The 18,622-nt window shown below is 41.6% G+C and overlaps 1 protein-coding gene across 1 annotated transcript in view; it reads left to right on the top strand.

Annotated features, from left to right (window-relative positions):
* chd1 (chromodomain helicase DNA binding protein 1) overlaps nucleotides 1-18,622 on the top strand; it is a 29,355-nt gene that overhangs the window by 5,304 nt on the left and 5,429 nt on the right. The window contains exons 8-26 of the mRNA XM_042394737.1: nucleotides 744-844; nucleotides 944-1,122; nucleotides 2,485-2,609; nucleotides 6,247-6,463; nucleotides 7,418-7,507; nucleotides 7,662-7,852; nucleotides 9,031-9,219; nucleotides 11,705-11,867; nucleotides 12,204-12,356; nucleotides 12,518-12,589; nucleotides 12,686-12,835; nucleotides 13,572-13,720; nucleotides 13,866-13,962; nucleotides 14,054-14,149; nucleotides 14,331-14,507; nucleotides 14,629-14,789; nucleotides 14,877-14,918; nucleotides 15,019-15,152; nucleotides 16,057-16,195. Coding sequence (XP_042250671.1) covers nucleotides 744-844; nucleotides 944-1,122; nucleotides 2,485-2,609; nucleotides 6,247-6,463; nucleotides 7,418-7,507; nucleotides 7,662-7,852; nucleotides 9,031-9,219; nucleotides 11,705-11,867; nucleotides 12,204-12,356; nucleotides 12,518-12,589; nucleotides 12,686-12,835; nucleotides 13,572-13,720; nucleotides 13,866-13,962; nucleotides 14,054-14,149; nucleotides 14,331-14,507; nucleotides 14,629-14,789; nucleotides 14,877-14,918; nucleotides 15,019-15,152; nucleotides 16,057-16,195 — 2,625 coding nt within the window. The remainder of the gene's footprint in view (nucleotides 1-743; nucleotides 845-943; nucleotides 1,123-2,484; nucleotides 2,610-6,246; nucleotides 6,464-7,417; nucleotides 7,508-7,661; nucleotides 7,853-9,030; nucleotides 9,220-11,704; nucleotides 11,868-12,203; nucleotides 12,357-12,517; nucleotides 12,590-12,685; nucleotides 12,836-13,571; nucleotides 13,721-13,865; nucleotides 13,963-14,053; nucleotides 14,150-14,330; nucleotides 14,508-14,628; nucleotides 14,790-14,876; nucleotides 14,919-15,018; nucleotides 15,153-16,056; nucleotides 16,196-18,622) is intronic.

Raw genomic sequence — 18,622 nt, 5'->3', positions numbered from 1 at the left:
AAATGTCACAATGTGTGACCTGATTGTTCTTGAGTGATTTGTTCATTCAAACCTAATTGTACCTACCTAAATGTAACAGTAATGAATGTAATGTCTCAAAGTAGCCATATGTACATGAAAACAAACATCGTCTATTGGAAGATGTATTCAGTATGACTGGCATTCCAAGCCATGGACATAACGGTCATGCTACAAGACCCCAACTGCTTCAGGTGACTGATTAAGTTTTTGGCTAACTTCATTAGTCAAAATTTTAATCATATTTGTCCTTATATTTTCTCCTGAGCACCTCAAAAAAACAGCTGCCTCATCTTCTGTCAGTGGGACCATTGTGTTGGTATAGAGACAAAAAAGGGTAGTGTAGGAGCAGGTTGTTCTGGTTCATCTTTTGCCATGGCGCTGTCCAGTGTCATCCAGAAATTCACTGTTTTGGCCAGTCTGTGTGTACCAGGTAGAACACCTTGTTATACCATAAGTGTCATGGTGCCTTGGGAGAACTTCCTCACCTTCATATGACAAAACTGTGGGACTTCTATATCTGCAGCTGTTGCATTTTATTGTACAGAGATAACGAGGAGTTAATGTGTGTTTGAATTTCTCCAGACCTCCACAGCCTTGATAAAATGCAGATGAAAATGAAGATCTCATTTAGTACCCTCAGAAAAACTGCTGGTTTGGCTCAGATTAGAAATGAAATGCAGATTATTGCTGACTTTCTAATGCTTTTTTCTCCGTCCTCCCAGGTTAAAGACGGCCTCACCAGAGGATATCGAGTATTTCAATTGTCAGGAAGAACTGATTGATGACCTGCACTCTCAGTACCAGCTTGTGGAGAGAATCATAGGTGCGCTTTCACTTGTTTTTTGTATGAAGTAGTTTGCTCAGAATATATTTGTTGCCATCAGATTTATGACTAAACAGGCCTCTGATCTCCATTGAACAGGACATTCAAACCAGAAGTCAGCGGCTGGTTACCCAGACTACCTGTGCAAGTGGCAGGGTTTGCCATACTCGGAGTGTAGCTGGGAAGATGGAGCTCTGATTGCTAAGAAGTTCCAGAAATGCATTGATGACTACATGAGCAGAAACCAATCCAAGACCATTCCATTCAGAGACTGCAAGGTAACCCGCTACCAAGTCTCAACTGGCAGTGGCAGTATGTTGGTAATTAGGGCTGTGCGATTTTATTTTCGGTTATGATTTTGGCTTCCAACGATTATGAAAACAAGATAATCAAGATAAAACGATTATTGTTTATAATATTTAATTTTGTAATGATGCTCTCATTTTGTCTTGTGTTGCAAATCTAGCACACCTCTTTCCTTTACAGCGGTGCGCTTTCGCCCCTAAACGCCTCCGACAGGCGTTGAGCATCTCTATCCACAGAACCAGCCGTCTGTCTACAGACTAACCTGCCTTAACCAGGCTAACTGACAACTGAAATTTACTGAACCAAAATAGTTTGCATGTCGGCCCCATGGGAGGAAATCAACAATGTTTGTACTTATTGATTTATTGGTTTTATTTCCTCGCCCACTGTAGCAAGTGAATCTGCCTTTAGTGAAACGAGGGCTAACTGGCGCTTCCTCCACAGGCTCCACTTCAATCAGCTGCCCGACAGACCTGCTGCTTCTTCCCACTTTAACCTGAATAACAAACTGCGGCTCGGTGCTCCGGTTGGATCCAAACAGAGAGCCAGGGCTAGTGGAGGCTGGCTGGCTGTGCTTCCCTCCAGTCATGCAGCGGCTAATGCTCTGCTAGCCTCCCAGCTAGCCCCGGCTAGTGGGAAGTGGGAAGAAGCAGCCGGTCTGCAGCTGAGTGAAGTGGAGCCCACGGAGGAAGCACCAAGACCGTCAGGATGTAATAGTCCGTGGAGGTGCTGCGGTGTTCGGCTGCACAGATAGGAAACCCTTCAGCTGACAGGATGTACCACTCTGTTTTAAAAAAACTTTTTCCTCTTCTTCTTTTTGGTTTATAACAGCAGTTGGTAACCAGCATATTAGGGGCCTTACCGCCACCCTGTGCTTCGGTCTGTGGACCAAAGATTAAATCCTACGTTAATCCTGTCTGTCTGATAAACTCAAAGAAAACTGCTGCTCCACCAACTTGGCAGGTTCATTAAAGTTTTAATGCTGAGCTCTGGAACGCCAGTCTTCCTGAGTTCTTCCCTCATATATTGTCTTTCTTAATCATTAGTACGATCTATGATTGCATGTGTAATAGTCTCCTCCGCCAGGTGGAAAAAAATATATGCATATATCGGCATTGGCAATCGGCAAAAATGAGTCAAAAAGTAATCATGATCTCAATATTGACCAAAATAATCATTATTATGATTTTTGCCATAATCGAGCAGCCCTATTGGTAATGCATCATACCTCTGTAGAGTTTTTAATTTAGTGTGGTGTCTGAGTTTTTACTGAAAATTGCTTACTTAAAATTGTCTACTTAAAAATTGACCTCACCATCTGCTCTCTCCTGCAGGTGCTGAAACAGAGACCCAGGTTTGTGCCTATGAAGAAGCAGCCAGTTTACATAGGAGGTGATGGACTGGAGCTCAGAGACTACCAGTTGGACAGTTTGAACTGGATGGCCCATTCCTGGTGCAAGTATGGCTCAAACAATCCTTTGAATTCTATTGTCTATCCTATTATAAATGTAATAGGTTTGTCTTATGGCTGGGCAATTGAAAAGTAAAAAAAACAACATTATGACTTAAGGCTGGGCGATAAAACATTCTGGATATGGGATCATAATAAAAATTTTGTTGATTATGATGATAAACTTCGGACATTTTATACTCGTATATGGATTGATCGAACAGCCTGTCACACAGCAGAAATAACAACAGCTAGTCAGTCTGCAGTTTTTTGGCTTGCATGTACATGCCCATTTCCTACTGCAAAGCATTGTTTGACCTACCGGTGAAGAAGGTGGATGTCCTCTGGAAAAGAGGAAGAAAATTAGTGGAACCGAGGGACACAAATGTCACATGATGATGCCAGCAACCTCAGATTAGCCTCTGTGTCAGAGTCTGCCCACGGTTAAATGGTGAACCCAGGCAGGCAAAGAGGGACAAACTCTGCTACATCTACCGACGAGGCTACGTTAGTGCTAACATTAGCAGAACTACTACTAGAGTGCCCCTCACATCTAAAGTAACACCTAGCCGAAAAAAGCTGCTCTAACTCACAGACACTTCTCTCCAGTAGAAACATCCTGCCTGCAGTTGTGGAACAGTCATCACACATCGCTTTAATGAGGCTGCTTTATTTATATTTATATATATATAAAAAAGATGTAGCATGGCTGGTTTACAGTTTTGCGCTTTTTACTCAGATATCTACCTCTAAAACATTTGAGACATGACCAAAGGAATTTTATGTGATAGTAGTCATGGCTTTTAGTTTACATGTTAATAAGTTACAAGGCATGCTTACTTGTTTTTTAAACAGATAAAGCATGTTTGCAAAGTTAAATGCGCTTTAAAAAGTGCTTTGAGTGGTCCGAAGACTAGCAAGGCACTATACAAGTACAGTCCATTTACCATTTTACCAAATGTTTCCATTATGATGATCTATTTTTTATGTTAATAAACTATTCTGAAGTTTAACTTTTGAACCCTCTGGTTTCTTCAGGCTTTAGTCATTATCAGGATACTCTTCAAAATGGCAGCATTATCATATTATATATTGTGATAAATGTTGATATAGATCAATAAGGAAAAGATTATAGTGATCTTACTATTTTTTCCATATCGCCCAGCCCTATTATGGCTCTAATCAACCTCATTTTAGTCATATGGAGATGTTTTATAAATTCATTCCCTCATACACACCGTCCACCTGCATTTCGAGGCGATTAATTAACCATACGTGTCTATCTGTCTATCCATCCATTTTCCGCCACTTATTTTGGACCCGGTCTCGAAGCCATCATATCGAGTTAGCAAACTGAGACATCCTTCACCCCAGGGGGCATCCTAACCAGGTGCCCAAACCACCTCAGCTGGCTGCTTTTGATGCAAGAATATCCAAACTCCTCACCCTATCTTTCAGGCTGAGCCCAGACACCCTCCAGAGCAATCTCATTTTGGCCGCTTGTATCTGCAATCTCATTCTTTCAGTCACTACTCAAAGCTCTTGACCATAGGTGAGGGTTGGGATGTAGACCAACTGGTAAATTGAGAGCTTTGCCCTCTGTCTCCACTCTCTCTTCACCACAACTGTTTGGTACAACGCCCACATTACTGCTGATGCTGCACCAATCTGTCTGTCAACCTCACGCTTTATCTTATGCTCACTCGCAAACTCAAGGCCTCAAGATACTTGAACTCCTTCACTTGGAGCAGCAACTCACTCTCAACCCAGAGGGAGCAGTTCACCTTTTTCCAGCAGAGCACCATGGCCTCAGATTTGGAGAAGCTGACTCTCCTCCCGACCGCTTCACATTCAGCTGGAAAACGTCCAAGTGCCTGCTGTAGGTCATGTTGTGCAGAAGCCAACAGAACCACATCATCTGCAAAAAGTAGAGAAGCAATCCTCAGGTCCTCCCCCCAGCTGTGCCTTGAGATTCTGTCGATAAAAGTCACAAACAGAATCGGTGACAAGGGACAACCCTAGAGGAGCCAATACCCACTGAGAATGAGTCTGACTTACTGCCGAGAATGCGGACAAAGCTCTCACTGTGGTTATATAAGGACCGAATGGCTCACAGCAAAGACCCTGGTATCCCATACTCCTGCCGCACAGCCCACAAGGTGCCCTGAGGGACATGGTCATAAGCCCTCTTCAAGTCCACAAAGCATATGGAGAGTGGATGTGTGAATTCCCATGACCCCTCAAGTATCTTTGCAAGGGTGAAGAACTGGTCCACTGTACCATGGCCAGGTTGGAATCCACACTGTTCCTTCTGAATCCGAGGTTTGACAGTTGGCCAGAGCCTCCTTTCCAGCATCCTGTCATAAGCTTTCCCTTGAAGGCTGAGTATTGTGATCCCCTGATAGTTGGAGCACATCCTCCGGTCCCCTCTTTTGACAATGGGAAACATCACCCCGGCCTGCCAGTCCAGAGGCACTGTCCTTGATCTCCACGCGGCACTGAAGACACGTGCCAGTCATGACAGCCCAACAATGTCCAGAGCCTTCAGCATCCCAGGGCAAATCTCATCCACACCCAGCGCCTTGTCATTGTGGAGCTTGTTGACTACCTCTGCCAGGGATATGAGTGAGGCTTCCCCTGAGTCCTCTTCCTGAGTCGCCTGATGATTCGCCAGAACTTCTTTTAGGCCACCCAAAAGTCCCTCTCCATGGCCTCCCTGAACTCCTCCCACTACCAGGATTTTGCTTCAGCAACCACCTGAGCTGCCAGCCTTTTGGACATTTGGTACCCATCTGCTGCTTCATGAGACCCCTGGGCCAGCCAGATCCGAAAGGCCTCCTTCTTCAGCTTGACGGCCTCCTTTCCGTGGGTGTCCACAAGCAGGGTCTTGAGTTTCTGCCTGATAACCTTCAGCACTGATGACCTTCTGGCCACAACTCTGAGCTCAACAACTGAGGTCCTGAACATGGCCCACTTGGATTCCATGTCCCCAACCTCCCCTGGGATGCAGGAGAAATTCCTCCTGAGATCAGAGTTGAAGACCTCACGGGTTTCTGCCAGATGTTCCCAGTCGAGTCTCACTACTTGTTTGGGTCTCCCAGGTCTGTCCAGTTGACAGCTCTGCTCCTCTCTTTACCTGAGTGTCCTGATGACACAACTACAAATTTGATCATCGATATTTGGCCAAATGTGTTCTGGTACTTATGAACAACCTTATACCGGATAACTGCTGTTCCTTGCATACGCACTAACAATAGTGTCAGCAACACGAAGCCGCAAGGAGGCGACCCTCTCATTCTGCGGGGAGAAGTCCAGCGCTCAGCCGGGGACTCGTGAGTATCCCCACATCTGCCTGGCGCCTCTAACCCTGTGTCTAGTCAGGACAAAACGACTCAAGTGTTGGAGAAATGCAGATTTTCAGTACAAATAACTATAATTTTGTGTACAGGTGTATTTAATAAGATATCATTTGATTAATCGTTAACAAGGTAAATATGACGATTAATCGTGACATTGATTTTAGGTGATTGCCCAGCCTAGTTTGTCCCATGGTCATATGTCAGATGCCCCATCACACAGTAGTGTGTATCAGGCCCACAATCTGAACTTTTGCTGTTGCTCTCTCTTGCTCTGTCTTCATTCATAGAGGCAACAGCTGCATACTTGCTGATGAGATGGGTTTAGGGAAGACCATCCAGACCATCTCCTTCCTCAATTACCTGTTTAATGAGCATCAGTTGTACGGGCCCTTCTTGCTGGTGGTGCCTCTCTCTACGTTAACCTCGTGGCAGAGAGAAATCCAGCTCTGGGCCCCTCAGATGAATATCGTGGTCTACCTGGGAGACATCAGCAGCAGGAACATGGTATGTTCAAACACATGCTACACACACATAGTAGAAGGAGTGCCTGTGCATCAGGTCATATCTGAGAAAGACTTCACTTTTTACAAATAGATTGATACAATTTTATATTCTACATCAATGGTTCCCAACCTTTTTCCTTAAAGGACCCCTATTTTACTTTTGAGTAAAGTGACCCTCTGTGGAATTTACAATATTAAAAATGAATTTGAATGTTGCAAATATAATAATCCTTATATTTTATGAACTTTTTATAAAATTCTATGGCAGTACTACATAGTTAATAGGCTTCTTTTTGACATTTTCAGTGGTGTCTTCTGTCAGACTTTTGGCAATTTTTTCATGTGCTATTTGGTTGTTTTAACCGCATGCTTTTGTAGTGTATGACTAAACTATTTAGCTGGCTTGATACAGTACTTTAGCATAGCGCTCCAACAGTTTGATATTTTTCACAGAGGGCATAGTGCACATGTAGGAGGAGAGATGCAAACAGATGGGAGGGTGTGCAAAACAAATTGTTGATATTTTGGTGGGAACTGGGTCTTACAAGTTGCACCTAGAATAGATGTCTGAGAACTATGTGTGTTTCTGGAGCGACATCAAATACACTGACACTTTGGAAAAACACTCTCCAACCAGTAGATACATTTAAATTGGTAACAAAAGCAGTGTTTCATATTTTGTTCTTGATGTGCAAACACTGTTATGCCATGCCAGCTACTAAATGATGTGACCATTTACCATGTAAAAGTAATGACTGAAATAGCATCTTTGATTACTGATGTGATCATATACTGGTGCACCTTGGGACCCCGAGGTGGGGAAAAAGTGTTCTACATTATTTACAATAATAAAATTTGTATTTTCCCCATTTTCCTGCAAAGTTTACCTGCCGTTTATCAATGACTGCCTTAACACTTGTGATGTCTCCGTTTCTCCTGTGTTGTCCTTTAATAGATCAGAACACATGAGTGGATGCACGTCCACAACAAGAGATTGAAATTCAACATCCTACTCACAACATATGAGATCCTTCTCAAAGACAAGGTCAGCAGCTACTTCACAATCATGAATCATGATGGTCTTGCTGTTGTATATTACTTAATCTACATTATTTATGACACATGAAATGGTAAAAGTCAGCTCTAAAGCTGTGCAGTATGTCAGTACATGTAAACCTGTGACAAATGTGTGTCTCCAGTCATTTTTGGGCAGTGTCAACTGGGCTTTCATTGGTGTGGATGAGGCGCACCGTCTGAAAAATGATGACTCCCTCCTCTACAAGACTATGATCGACTTCAAGTCCAATCACAGGCTTCTGATCACAGGAACTCCACTGCAGAACTCCCTCAAAGAGCTCTGGTCCTTGCTGCACTTCATTATGCCTGAGAAGTAGGTCACATACATTTTTACACTTAAAAAACTGACTTAGTGGTTTTTTTTGTTTTTGTTTTGTTTTTTTTAATCAAGGTGTTTTTATTGCAGATTTTCACAGTATACAGCTCGCATTCACTGTCACTTTGCTGCTCGCTCTTTCACTCAACCACTCACTCACCTGCTAAGCCGCATTTATGCATTGCCGTATTCCTTAAAAGGAGCTACGCTACCAGGAGTTTCCTAGGCAACGACACAGAGGTTAATTCACATTTCGGGAACAGTGCTGCACAGAGGCTCCCAAACGCTGTTTATGTCTGAATGAATGGATATTTGGATAATTAAGATGAGATATTCGTTGATGACGCTCAATATCTGTAGAGCACTTCCCCTTACATAACAATTAGTGACGGCGGGCTTCAGGCTGCTGCCAGCAGGTCATCCTCTGTGTACAGCCAGTCTGCAGCGCGCACAGATACAGGGACAAGCCAGAGGAAACACATTGCTTAGAACATGAGCTGTAGCTACCCGACTGCCATCTGAAGAGAGACACTCTGAGAGCAGGCTGAGCAGGCAGAGAGCCAGGGAGTTTCTGCCAAAAAACAAGCACCAAGATCCAGGGAAACATGAGAGCAGCCTCTCGCTAAACGTGATGTGTGTTTACAGCAGAGAGCAGAAGGGAGGACAGACGTCTCACTCCGCTGCTCTGTGCTGCATGTCTGCTGCTGTTGCAGACGGTCACGGAGCAGACACTTTTAGTTCGTAATTGTAGCGTCTGTTGTTTGAGTATTGATAACACACTCAGTGTTTTACAAATCAAGTTTTTTATTTGATGAATGTGGGCACTGATGCGCGAAAATGAACTACATGAGTTTTATTATTTAGTTTTTATTAAGTAATGTAATCAGTATATGCCAGAATATCATCAGTGTTTCCCTTATATTTGTACAGGCGGGGCCCCACCAGGCCAAAAAATATATGTTTTAAATGCCAAACATAGGCCAAATACCCATTCATTTGGTTTATTTATATATTTACAATTAGTAGCGTTTGAGAGCCTCTGAGCAGTGTTGTTTTGAAACGTGAGTCAATGTCTGTGTCATTGCCTGGGAAACTCTCTCTCATTTACCTTGTTCCATGAGTTATCTGTATAGTTACACCCCCTCTGATGAGTGTTGTATGTCTTGTTTCTCAAGGTTTCACTCTTGGGAGCTGTTTGAGGAGGAACACGGTAAAGGCAGGGACTCGGGCTACACGAGTCTTCACAAAGAGCTGGAGCCTTTTCTGCTGCGCCGAGTCAAGAAGGACGTGGAGAAATCTCTTCCTGCCAAAGTGGAGCAGATCCTCAGAGTAGAGATGAGTGCTATCCAGAAACAGTATTATAAGTAAGAGCTAAACACTACTTTTATTTTTCCTAGTTGTGCACCTTTATGTAAACCACGAGTAAACTTCATATAGAAAATATTTCTTATGAAGATTTTTTTTTTCCTATTTGGGGGGAATACTTAGGCTGTGTTCAGACTGACAATAGCTGTGTCTTTGTCAGTATGGATATATTGCTGGATCAAGCCGGATCAAATGCCACTCTTGCACCAATGCAGTGGCCTCCTTGAAAAGAATAACATTCAGTAGGGTTCAAATTGACATTAGCGCTGCTGGAAAAACAGTTGAACCAAGCTCAACTTTTGCTGCAACACATTACATCATTCGGGAAGGCACTGCATTGGCCAATCACCTTCATGCAAGAACACACGCGGGGTGGATTACTTTGTAATATGAACACCATGTTTCTATTAGAAATGGATCAATATGTCATTTCAGAGTCAATAATTGATAATTATCTGTTTGCTGTGGTCGATACTAATATGATAACCAGTTATTTTATGATTACAAATGGAAAAATGAAAATAGATATATATTTTTACACTGACCAGTTTATTTTTTTTATTGTAAACCTTTTTGTAACAAGTTTATCTTTTTAATATGTATGCTAATTAACATCAGACCATATCTCCTTATAGACAAGACCCTTAGAATAACTTTTGAACTGATTAATGGTAACCTAAAGTCCTTAAACTGTTTAGAAAGGGTGCAGACGTTTTACAGCCTAAAGTCTACAAGAATTCAACAGATTTTCAGAAACAAAGCTAATTAGACTCAGTTGTTACATACAACCAACATTCGTTTTGAGCTCTGTGCTCTGCTGTCGTGTGTGTGTGTGTGTGTGTGTGTGTGTGTGTGTGTGTGTGTGTGTGTGTGTGTGTGTGTGTGTGTGTGTGTGTGTGTGTGTGTGTGTGTGTGTGTGAGAATCTCTCATGCAAATGGGCAAAAATTGGAGCCATAACACCCATAACAGAGAGACCCATAACACTGACCGAATGCAATACTATTGTTAAAATATGTTCTGTTATCTCCATAGTGAAATGATACCGCGGCTCCCAGTCCCCCTCCCCTCTCTGTGACGGTTGGCTTTTCACTCCACCTTTGAGTGAAGCCGATCGGAACACCTATAAAAACATTTGATTCCTGTCGTGGTCAGACAGCAAGTTCAGAGAGAGAGAAATGTAGTTTTAAAAAGTATTGCAGTAAAAGTAGTGGATTGGTTCCTCTGACTGATATATTATTATATATGACATCATTAGATTATTAATAGTGAAGCATCAGTGTGCCAGCAATATGTTACTGTTGTAGCTGCTGGAGGTGGAGCTAGTTTGAACTACTTTATATTAGGGCTGGGCGACATGACCTATAAATAATGCGATATTTGTGGGATATATTGCGATATGTGTATATCTCGATATTTTGAATCTCCTGTAAACTACTAAAATACTAAACTACTAAATAAACTGCTGTTACTGTAAAGTTTAAGTTAAATAAAGTAGTGTTATAATACAGTTAAATAAAGTAGTGTTATAATACAGTTAAATAAAGTATGGAAATGAATCAAAAACATACACCACACCTCACCTACATATGTCACACACACTCGCCCAGGAGAGTGGTCTGGATGGACGGGCAAGTGTGTGCGATGTGTGTAGGTGAGTTTTTTTTTCTTTTTGTGTCTGTGAGAGGGAGAGAGCCACAGAGGAGAGCAAGAGAAGCAAAACACCAAGATGAGTCTCATGCCATTGGGTTAAAAAACTATGTGACAATTTGTACTCGATGCTCACAATATAGTCATTTACTACATCCAACATAGAACAAGCCACAATACATTGAGTATAATAAATATATCGTCCATCTCTGCTTTATAGACAGTTAGAGCATAAATCAGCATAAAGCAGCTGTCAGCAGCTGTCAGCAGGTGTCCTGACTCCTTGCAACAAACAGAAAGCTTTTCTTTTTCCACTGCAGCACAAGTAAACCATTTCAGTAATGTTATGGCCAATGAGCCATTGTTGGATGTTTAAATTTTTCAAAATAAAAGACCAAATTGTACCTCTTTGTCTGCTGTACTTAAAAACATACCGAACCGTGACCCCAAAATTGAGGTACATACTCAACCATGAATTTTATGTACTCTTACACCCCTTCAGTCCAGTACCTTAAACAAAATGCCCCCACCAACTCACACCCCCATGTTAAAATGCAGGACTGTTTTCAGTCTTAATCCCCACTAAGGATTCTGACGGTTTTTTGACGCAGGGCCGTATTGAGTTTGAACACAACCTAACTCTCTAAATCATACCTCAATCCTCAGCTTTTTAAACCAATCAATCAATCTGTGTTCACCTCCTGCCTCAGTGATGCACAGAAGAGTCAACAGTTACAGAAGAGGACATTTCTAGATAATCTGTTTTTGTTGCTGGACATTTAAGCGTAATTTATAGAATAATATTCTAATAATAATATGTATGTGTTTGTGACCAGATGGATCCTGACCAGGAACTACAAGGCTCTGAGTAAAGGTACCAAAGGTAGCACGTCAGGCTTCCTGAACATCATGATGGAGCTGAAGAAGTGTTGTAACCACTGTTACCTTATCAAGCCCCCAGAGGACAACGAGTTCCTCAACAGAGCTGAAGCCTTACAGGTCTGTTTATTTTCTTATTGTGCTGCAACATCAGGGTCTCTGTAATGTTTCAGACAATATTTAAAATTCATTTTATGTAGGCGTTTCCAGCAAAGTGTGTGTGTTTATGTGGATCTACAGTGGGGTCCAAAAGTCTGAGACCACTTAAAATCTCTATTTTCACATAAACTTGGAAATAATCAAAGTTTGAGCATTCAGGAACATTTAAAAACAAGTTATGGCATATAAAATGAAGAAATATTAAAGGTTCTGCACTTTTTCTAGATCAGCAATCGACTTTAAGCAAGTTTGTGGCATTGATCAACTTAACTGTTGGCCTGTGTTTTCCTCTTACAGCAACTGATCCGCAGCAGTGGGAAGCTGGTTCTGTTGGACAAGCTGCTGGTACGTTTGAAAGAGAGAGGCCACAGAGTTCTCATCTTCTCCCAGATGGTCAGGATGCTGGATATCCTGGCTGAATACCTTAGGAGCCGACAGTTCCTCTTTCAGGTAGCTACACACTATTCTCACATGACCATCAGACATACTGTACATACATGTGTGTGTGTATATAGTCCACAAAAGCTCACCAGCTAATCAGAAAAGATGAAATGCTATCTACATATTTATGTTACAAATTTCTACATTTGAAATGTTGTAAATTTGTTTAGCGGTTAGATGGCTCCATCAAAGGGGAGATGAGGAAGCAGGCATTGGATCATTTTAATGCTGAAGGCTCAGAGGTAAGACCAATGCTCTTAATACAGTAAATGTAGTTTGTGCTTCATTAGAATAGACCCCGACTGTTTCATATACTAAACCTCCACTTGTGCGCCCAGGATTTCTGCTTCTTGTTATCGACGCGTGCGGGTGGTCTGGGTATTAATCTGGCATCGGCTGACACAGTCGTCATCTTCGACTCAGATTGGAACCCCCAGAATGATCTGCAAGCCCAGGCCAGAGCCCACAGGATCGGACAGAAGAGACAGGTAAGCAACAACAGGTCCCTGCTTTTTCTTATCTGCAGGTATATTGGGGGGATTTTAGTACTCAGCGTTTTTCATCAATAGACCATACCGACTATTTCAGGTAAGTATATTTGGGGGGGGGGGGGGGGGGGGGGGCATATGAAACACTGCGCACTGCCCTATTCTTTAACGGAGCTACGCTACTCTTTCACGTAGATGTCCTTTGAAGAACGAAGAGAGGATGACTCAAAACAATTCCACAATAACGCAGGGTGTTATTGTGCTCAAACAGTGTACGAGTGAAAATGATTAGTAGCCCGTTGATATTAATGATGGTCTGAAATTTTAGCAGCGGCACTCATAATTTTGCAGTGGCGTAAAACACTGGAGTATCTGCAGGACTTGAAAATTTTTAAAAAGCTCATAATTCAGTTCCCTCAAAAAGGCCTTAGAAAGCATTAACAGGCTCATTAACAAAGGTCTTGAATATTATCTCTTTCCTGCTGTTGACAGTAGTATTAGTTACATAACAGACGGGTGACAAATTAAAGGAAGAACCAACATAAAGTGTCTTAGTAAGGTTTTGGGCCGCCACATGCGGCCAGAACAGCTTTATTGCGCCTTGGCATTGATTCTACAAGTATCTGAACTCTACTCCACTTTAAATGTGTTGAAATGCTGTTAAGTTGATTTGATTTACTTAACATACACAACACATAGTTACTGTATATCTTACTGTTTGCATGTGTACTGGCAGGTGAACATCTACCGTCTGGTGACGAAGGGCTCAGTGGAGGAAGACATCATTGAGAGGGCAAAGAAGAAGATGGTGCTGGACCATCTAGTCATTCAGAGGATGGACACCACTGGGAAAACTGTCCTCCACACTGGTGCTGCTCCTTCTAGGCAAGCAATAAATACTACATTTTACTGCTGCTTGGCTCATCCCTCATAGCTTTTTCACCCCAAAAAAATCAATTTGAGGGATTTCATCTGTAGTGTATGTCATCTCAAATGTTACAGCTACACCTTTTGTCTTAATTTTATGCAGTTCAGCGCCATTCAACAAGGAGGAGCTGTCTGCAATCCTGAAGTTTGGTGCTGAGGAGCTTTTCAAAGAGCCAGAGGGTGAAGAGCAGGAGCCTCAAGTAAGTAGTTATATACTGTATCATATACATAATCACACTGTTATTCTGAAATATATTAGAGTAGCATTTCCTGACCTGTCCTGCTCTGAAGGAAATGGACATTGATGAGATCCTCAAAAGAGCTGAGACCAGAGAGAATGACCCTGGACCCTCCACCGTGGGAGAAGAACTGCTGTCTCAATTCAAGGTAAGAACATCAGGAAGTAACTTATTTCAGTAACAGTATCCATAAGGACATTTGTTATTTTTCAGCAAGTTAACATTTACTGTTTTGTTGTGTTTTTTAATTGAGTGACACATGTTGAAACACACAAACTTTGTTGGACTTGGCACACAGTGTAGTTGATATGGTTCTCTGACCTGTACAGGTGGCTAACTTCTCCATGATGGAGGATGAGGAAATAGACATCGACTCTGAGCGTAGCCAGCGGAGTTGGGACGACATCATTCCTGAGGAGCAGAGGAGGAGAATGGAGGAGGAAGAGAGACAGAAGGAGCTGGAGGAAATATACATGCTACCACGCATGAGGAATTGTGCCAAACAGGTACTCCTAGAAAAATGATGACTCATTACTTTCAGGTTCTAGTTTTAACTTGTGTGCTATTTAGTGGTGTTTTTGTTTCTTAATGAGCTTCCTTGTTATTTGTCTTGCTTTGTGTGAACAGATAAGCTTTAACGCTAGTGAGGGCCGGCAGAGCAGGAACAGGAGATACTCTGGGTCTGACAGTGATTCCCCCTCAGACCGAAAGAGGCCAAAGAAACGAGGTCGGCCTCGAACCATTCCACGAGAAAATATCAAAGGCTTCAGTGATGCTGAGATCCGGAGGTGACTATAATAGTTATCATAAGATTTCTCAGTGCAATAATTCTATCTACTCTTGTTACACATTCCTGTTTACATCTCTTCTTACAGGTTTGTCAAGAGTTACAAAAAATTTGGAGGACCACTGGAAAGGTGAGCAGTAACTGCTGTAGTTCCAGCTGTAGCTGTAGATTCTTCTCAATAAACAACCACATGACATATAGTCTGCTCAACTCGTATCTTATTCTTTCAGGTTGGATGCTATCGCTCGTGATGCTGAACTTGTAGATAAGTCTGAACATGACCTGAAACGCTTGGCAGAGACAGTTCACAACGGCTGTGTGAGAACACTACGAGAAAACCCCTGTGGACCAGAAAAGACCTCAGGTAACCAATCAGCTTGCTTTATTTCTCAAAGGTTCCATCAGGCCATATGAAGGGAAATACACAGAGATACACTCTTAAAGCACCTTTACAGTTATCTCATTTTAATGTAGATCTGGCTCCAGATGCAGATTTCCAGACATTTCTAAATATTTAGTAATTTTCTTATGTTTTGAAATAACAGAGGTTTGTGCAATAAATATGTGTTTTGAGTACATTTGGAGTTTGTTGTGTTTTTGGTTTGCAGAAAATATTGTGAGTAACTAACAACGGTGCATTTAGGTTTCACTGTGCAGCTGTGCTACATTTAGGCCAGACTCACCAAAGGATTGTTTTTGTACTTTATATATTGTATTATGTATTATAAAGATCTAACTTTCTGCAAAACAAAAGATAAATAAAAAAAAGAATACACAAGTAGGACTAAAACCAACAGTTATCTACTGTTGGCAAGGCCAACAAGTGAATGCTGCTTCCTGTTTGTGTCACAGCAGTTTGTGACAGCATTGCACAAGATGGTGCACAAAGAAGAAGCTGCAGTTCAGTTAATTAACTACTGCATGAGAGAATACCAGGGATGGAAATAAACACCGGCCAAATGGAGATGAACTCGTGAAGCGGCTGGTGAATTTGCGCAATCTATCAGCCACGGTGGCCAATGTGCTGTAACGTTACCGGTCGACAGCGAGTCTCCACTGCAGTTAATATCATTTAGTTTTAGCGGGTATGACTGTGACATTAGTGTCTGTGCCGCTGTGTGTGCAGCTATGCAGTATGTAATATGTATTTTAATAATAATATGGGTGGATATATCAAATGGTATGTCTTTCTTTTTAACTACTTTTTTTCATGCAGCATTAAAAGGGAATGAAAACATGAAACTTGATGAAACTTCTTTGATTATCAGGAGGCAGAAGAGGGAAGGTGAAAGGCCCCACATTCAGGATCTCTGGTGTTCAGGTCAATGCCAAGCTTGTCATCTCCCACGAGGAAGAGTTGGCTCCACTCCACAAGGCCATTCCTGCTGACCCTGAGGAGAGAAAGAAGTAAGGCTCCACATACACAACAGCCCTGTTTCCTCCTGGTATTAACATGTGATCTGTATCTGGATAATGACATCTGACCCATGAGCCTTTGTATTTACAGTAATTATTAAGAAGAGCTTGATATCTTGATTCTACCCACATCGTTGGAAGTAGGCAGGGCTGGTGGACTTCCCAGGTCCTTTCAGCGTTTCAGCTGATCCCTGATAGTCGATAGTAGTTATTTTTTTTATATATATATGATGCATAAACGGGTACAATTTTCAAATGATTTCAGTGAAAATTTAGGAGCATTCACATTTACCAAGAGTACTATTTTCTTGATCCTTCATGCGATTCCTTTCCTTTGACTTAAATTCCTCCGTAGTAATCAGCTTTGACAATTTCAGGTCCTTCTGTACATTATTCTAGGAAGAAGGGGCAGCATATTTCAAATCTTTTTTGCCTAATTTGGTTCTAACTCTCTCTAACATCTGTAGAATATCGTGAAAGCTCAGGCCATATTGATTTTGGTTTTTATACACAGGCAAGGAGGAACCAGTCCAAGGAGAGATTTATATATAAAAGCCAACCAATGCAAAAGTCTGCGGACATACAGAGATGGCCACTTAGCAGCAGCATACAGAGTACAGTGTATACCTGCCAACACTCCTGATTTTCGCAGGAGTCTCCCTGTTTTTTAACTCTCTCTCCCGCTTTGCTCCCAACTGGTAATTACTCCTGTTAATCTCCTGATTTCATAGTTTTTCCTTTTCGTTATCACAGCCTGTTTCTGGCACTGTACAGTGTATGTGCGCAGCTGCTCTCTGCGCAGGCAGTCCTTCATCCTGTCCTCTGTCCTCTGCTGCTGATGTGATTCACTGCCTGCAGGTACCACTGATAGAGAGAATAGGTTCTGGTTTGTCTCAGCCAGTAGCTAAATTTACAAGAATTTGCCAAATCTTAAGATATGTGGTAAACTCAGATAAACAGTTCCAGGCTACATACAGACAGCTTGACAGCCTGTTTGTTGAACAGGTGCTTTGATAAAGTACTTATTAGCTTTTATACTTGCGAAGGTTTTGTTGCACTTAGTTACTTTATTGCACAGTAGCCTAACGAGCGTATCGTCAACGTGAGTAAAACGTTCTCTTTCACTTCAAATATGAGAGACAGTTGTATAGACTGGCTGATATGACTGAGATCAATATCACTATATTAGTAAGAATATTTTTAAGATATCAACATGTGATTCCACTGTTATACTTTACATCAGATAAAGCTTTCAAAACAAAACCTTTAGTGACAAATGCCTTCATTTTTAATCACAATTAGCTTTGAATCATTCATTTAGCCAGCAGAAGTTTGTAAGATGATAAATTCATATGATCATATCATAAGTGAAGTATAATGTCGTCCTGAATATAAATGTGCTTTTGAATAACTGGTTCATTTTGACACCACATATTATACGTACTTTTCATATGTATGCAAAGTTCACTGACTGTGCAGTCATGAAAAGAGTTTTAAAGTCAAATATGTAAAGAACCCTACATAAAGCTACCACCGCTACTCGTAGCTTTCCTGGTTTGCTTAAGATAGCAGGAAGAGGTTGAGTTAAGAGACCTTTCACCTCCTTCTGCTGGATGGAGTTCCTTCAATCAATCAATCAATCAATTTTTATTTATATAGCGCCATATCACAACAGAAGTCATCTCAAGGCACTTTTCACATAGAGCAGGTCAAGACCGTACTCTTTAATTTACAGAGACCCAACAATTCCCCCATGAGCAGCACTTGGCGACAGCGGTAAGGAAAAACTCCCCTTTAACGGGTAGAAACCTCAAGCAGAACCCAGCTCTTGGTGGGCGGCCATCTGCTTTGACCGGTTGGGTTCTTCTTAACAATGTTGTCACGTTAACAGATTGCATTTACACCTGGCTGAGATCCACCACTAAATGTGCTCCGCTCAGTCCAATCACATTCCCATCACAATGCGTTGGCATCCATCTACACCTTTATCAACATCTTCTTTATCCAGATACAGATCACATGTTCATGTGAGCTGTAAGTGGGATCTACATCATTTTTATTAGACAGGATTAGGCATCACAGTTTGCTTTTATTGGCCTGTGAGATATTCAACTAGTTAACGGCACACACTGTCTCAGATTATCTCCATATCCATGGCTGAAGAGCAAAACCTCCTATCTGAAAAATGCACTTTTTTGAGAAAACTTGTTTTCTTGCAGAATGCTATTTAAGGATACCCAATACATAATACACTGTTTTTGAACTATATTACTATATTATGTGGTATAGTTTACGGTATGTTTGTATGGTTATTACGGTATTAACACATAATACAGTAATATAGTCCAAAAACAGTGTATTATATATTGGGTATCCTTAACAAATAGCATTCTGCAAGAAAACAAGTTTTTTTTTAGT

Source organism: Thunnus maccoyii, chromosome 19 (assembly GCF_910596095.1).
Source record: "Thunnus maccoyii chromosome 19, fThuMac1.1, whole genome shotgun sequence".
In the NCBI taxonomy this organism is placed as follows: domain Eukaryota; kingdom Metazoa; phylum Chordata; class Actinopteri; order Scombriformes; family Scombridae; genus Thunnus; species Thunnus maccoyii.
Note: the sequence above shows the minus strand (reverse complement) of the source record. Positions and strands in the feature narration are given on the sequence as shown.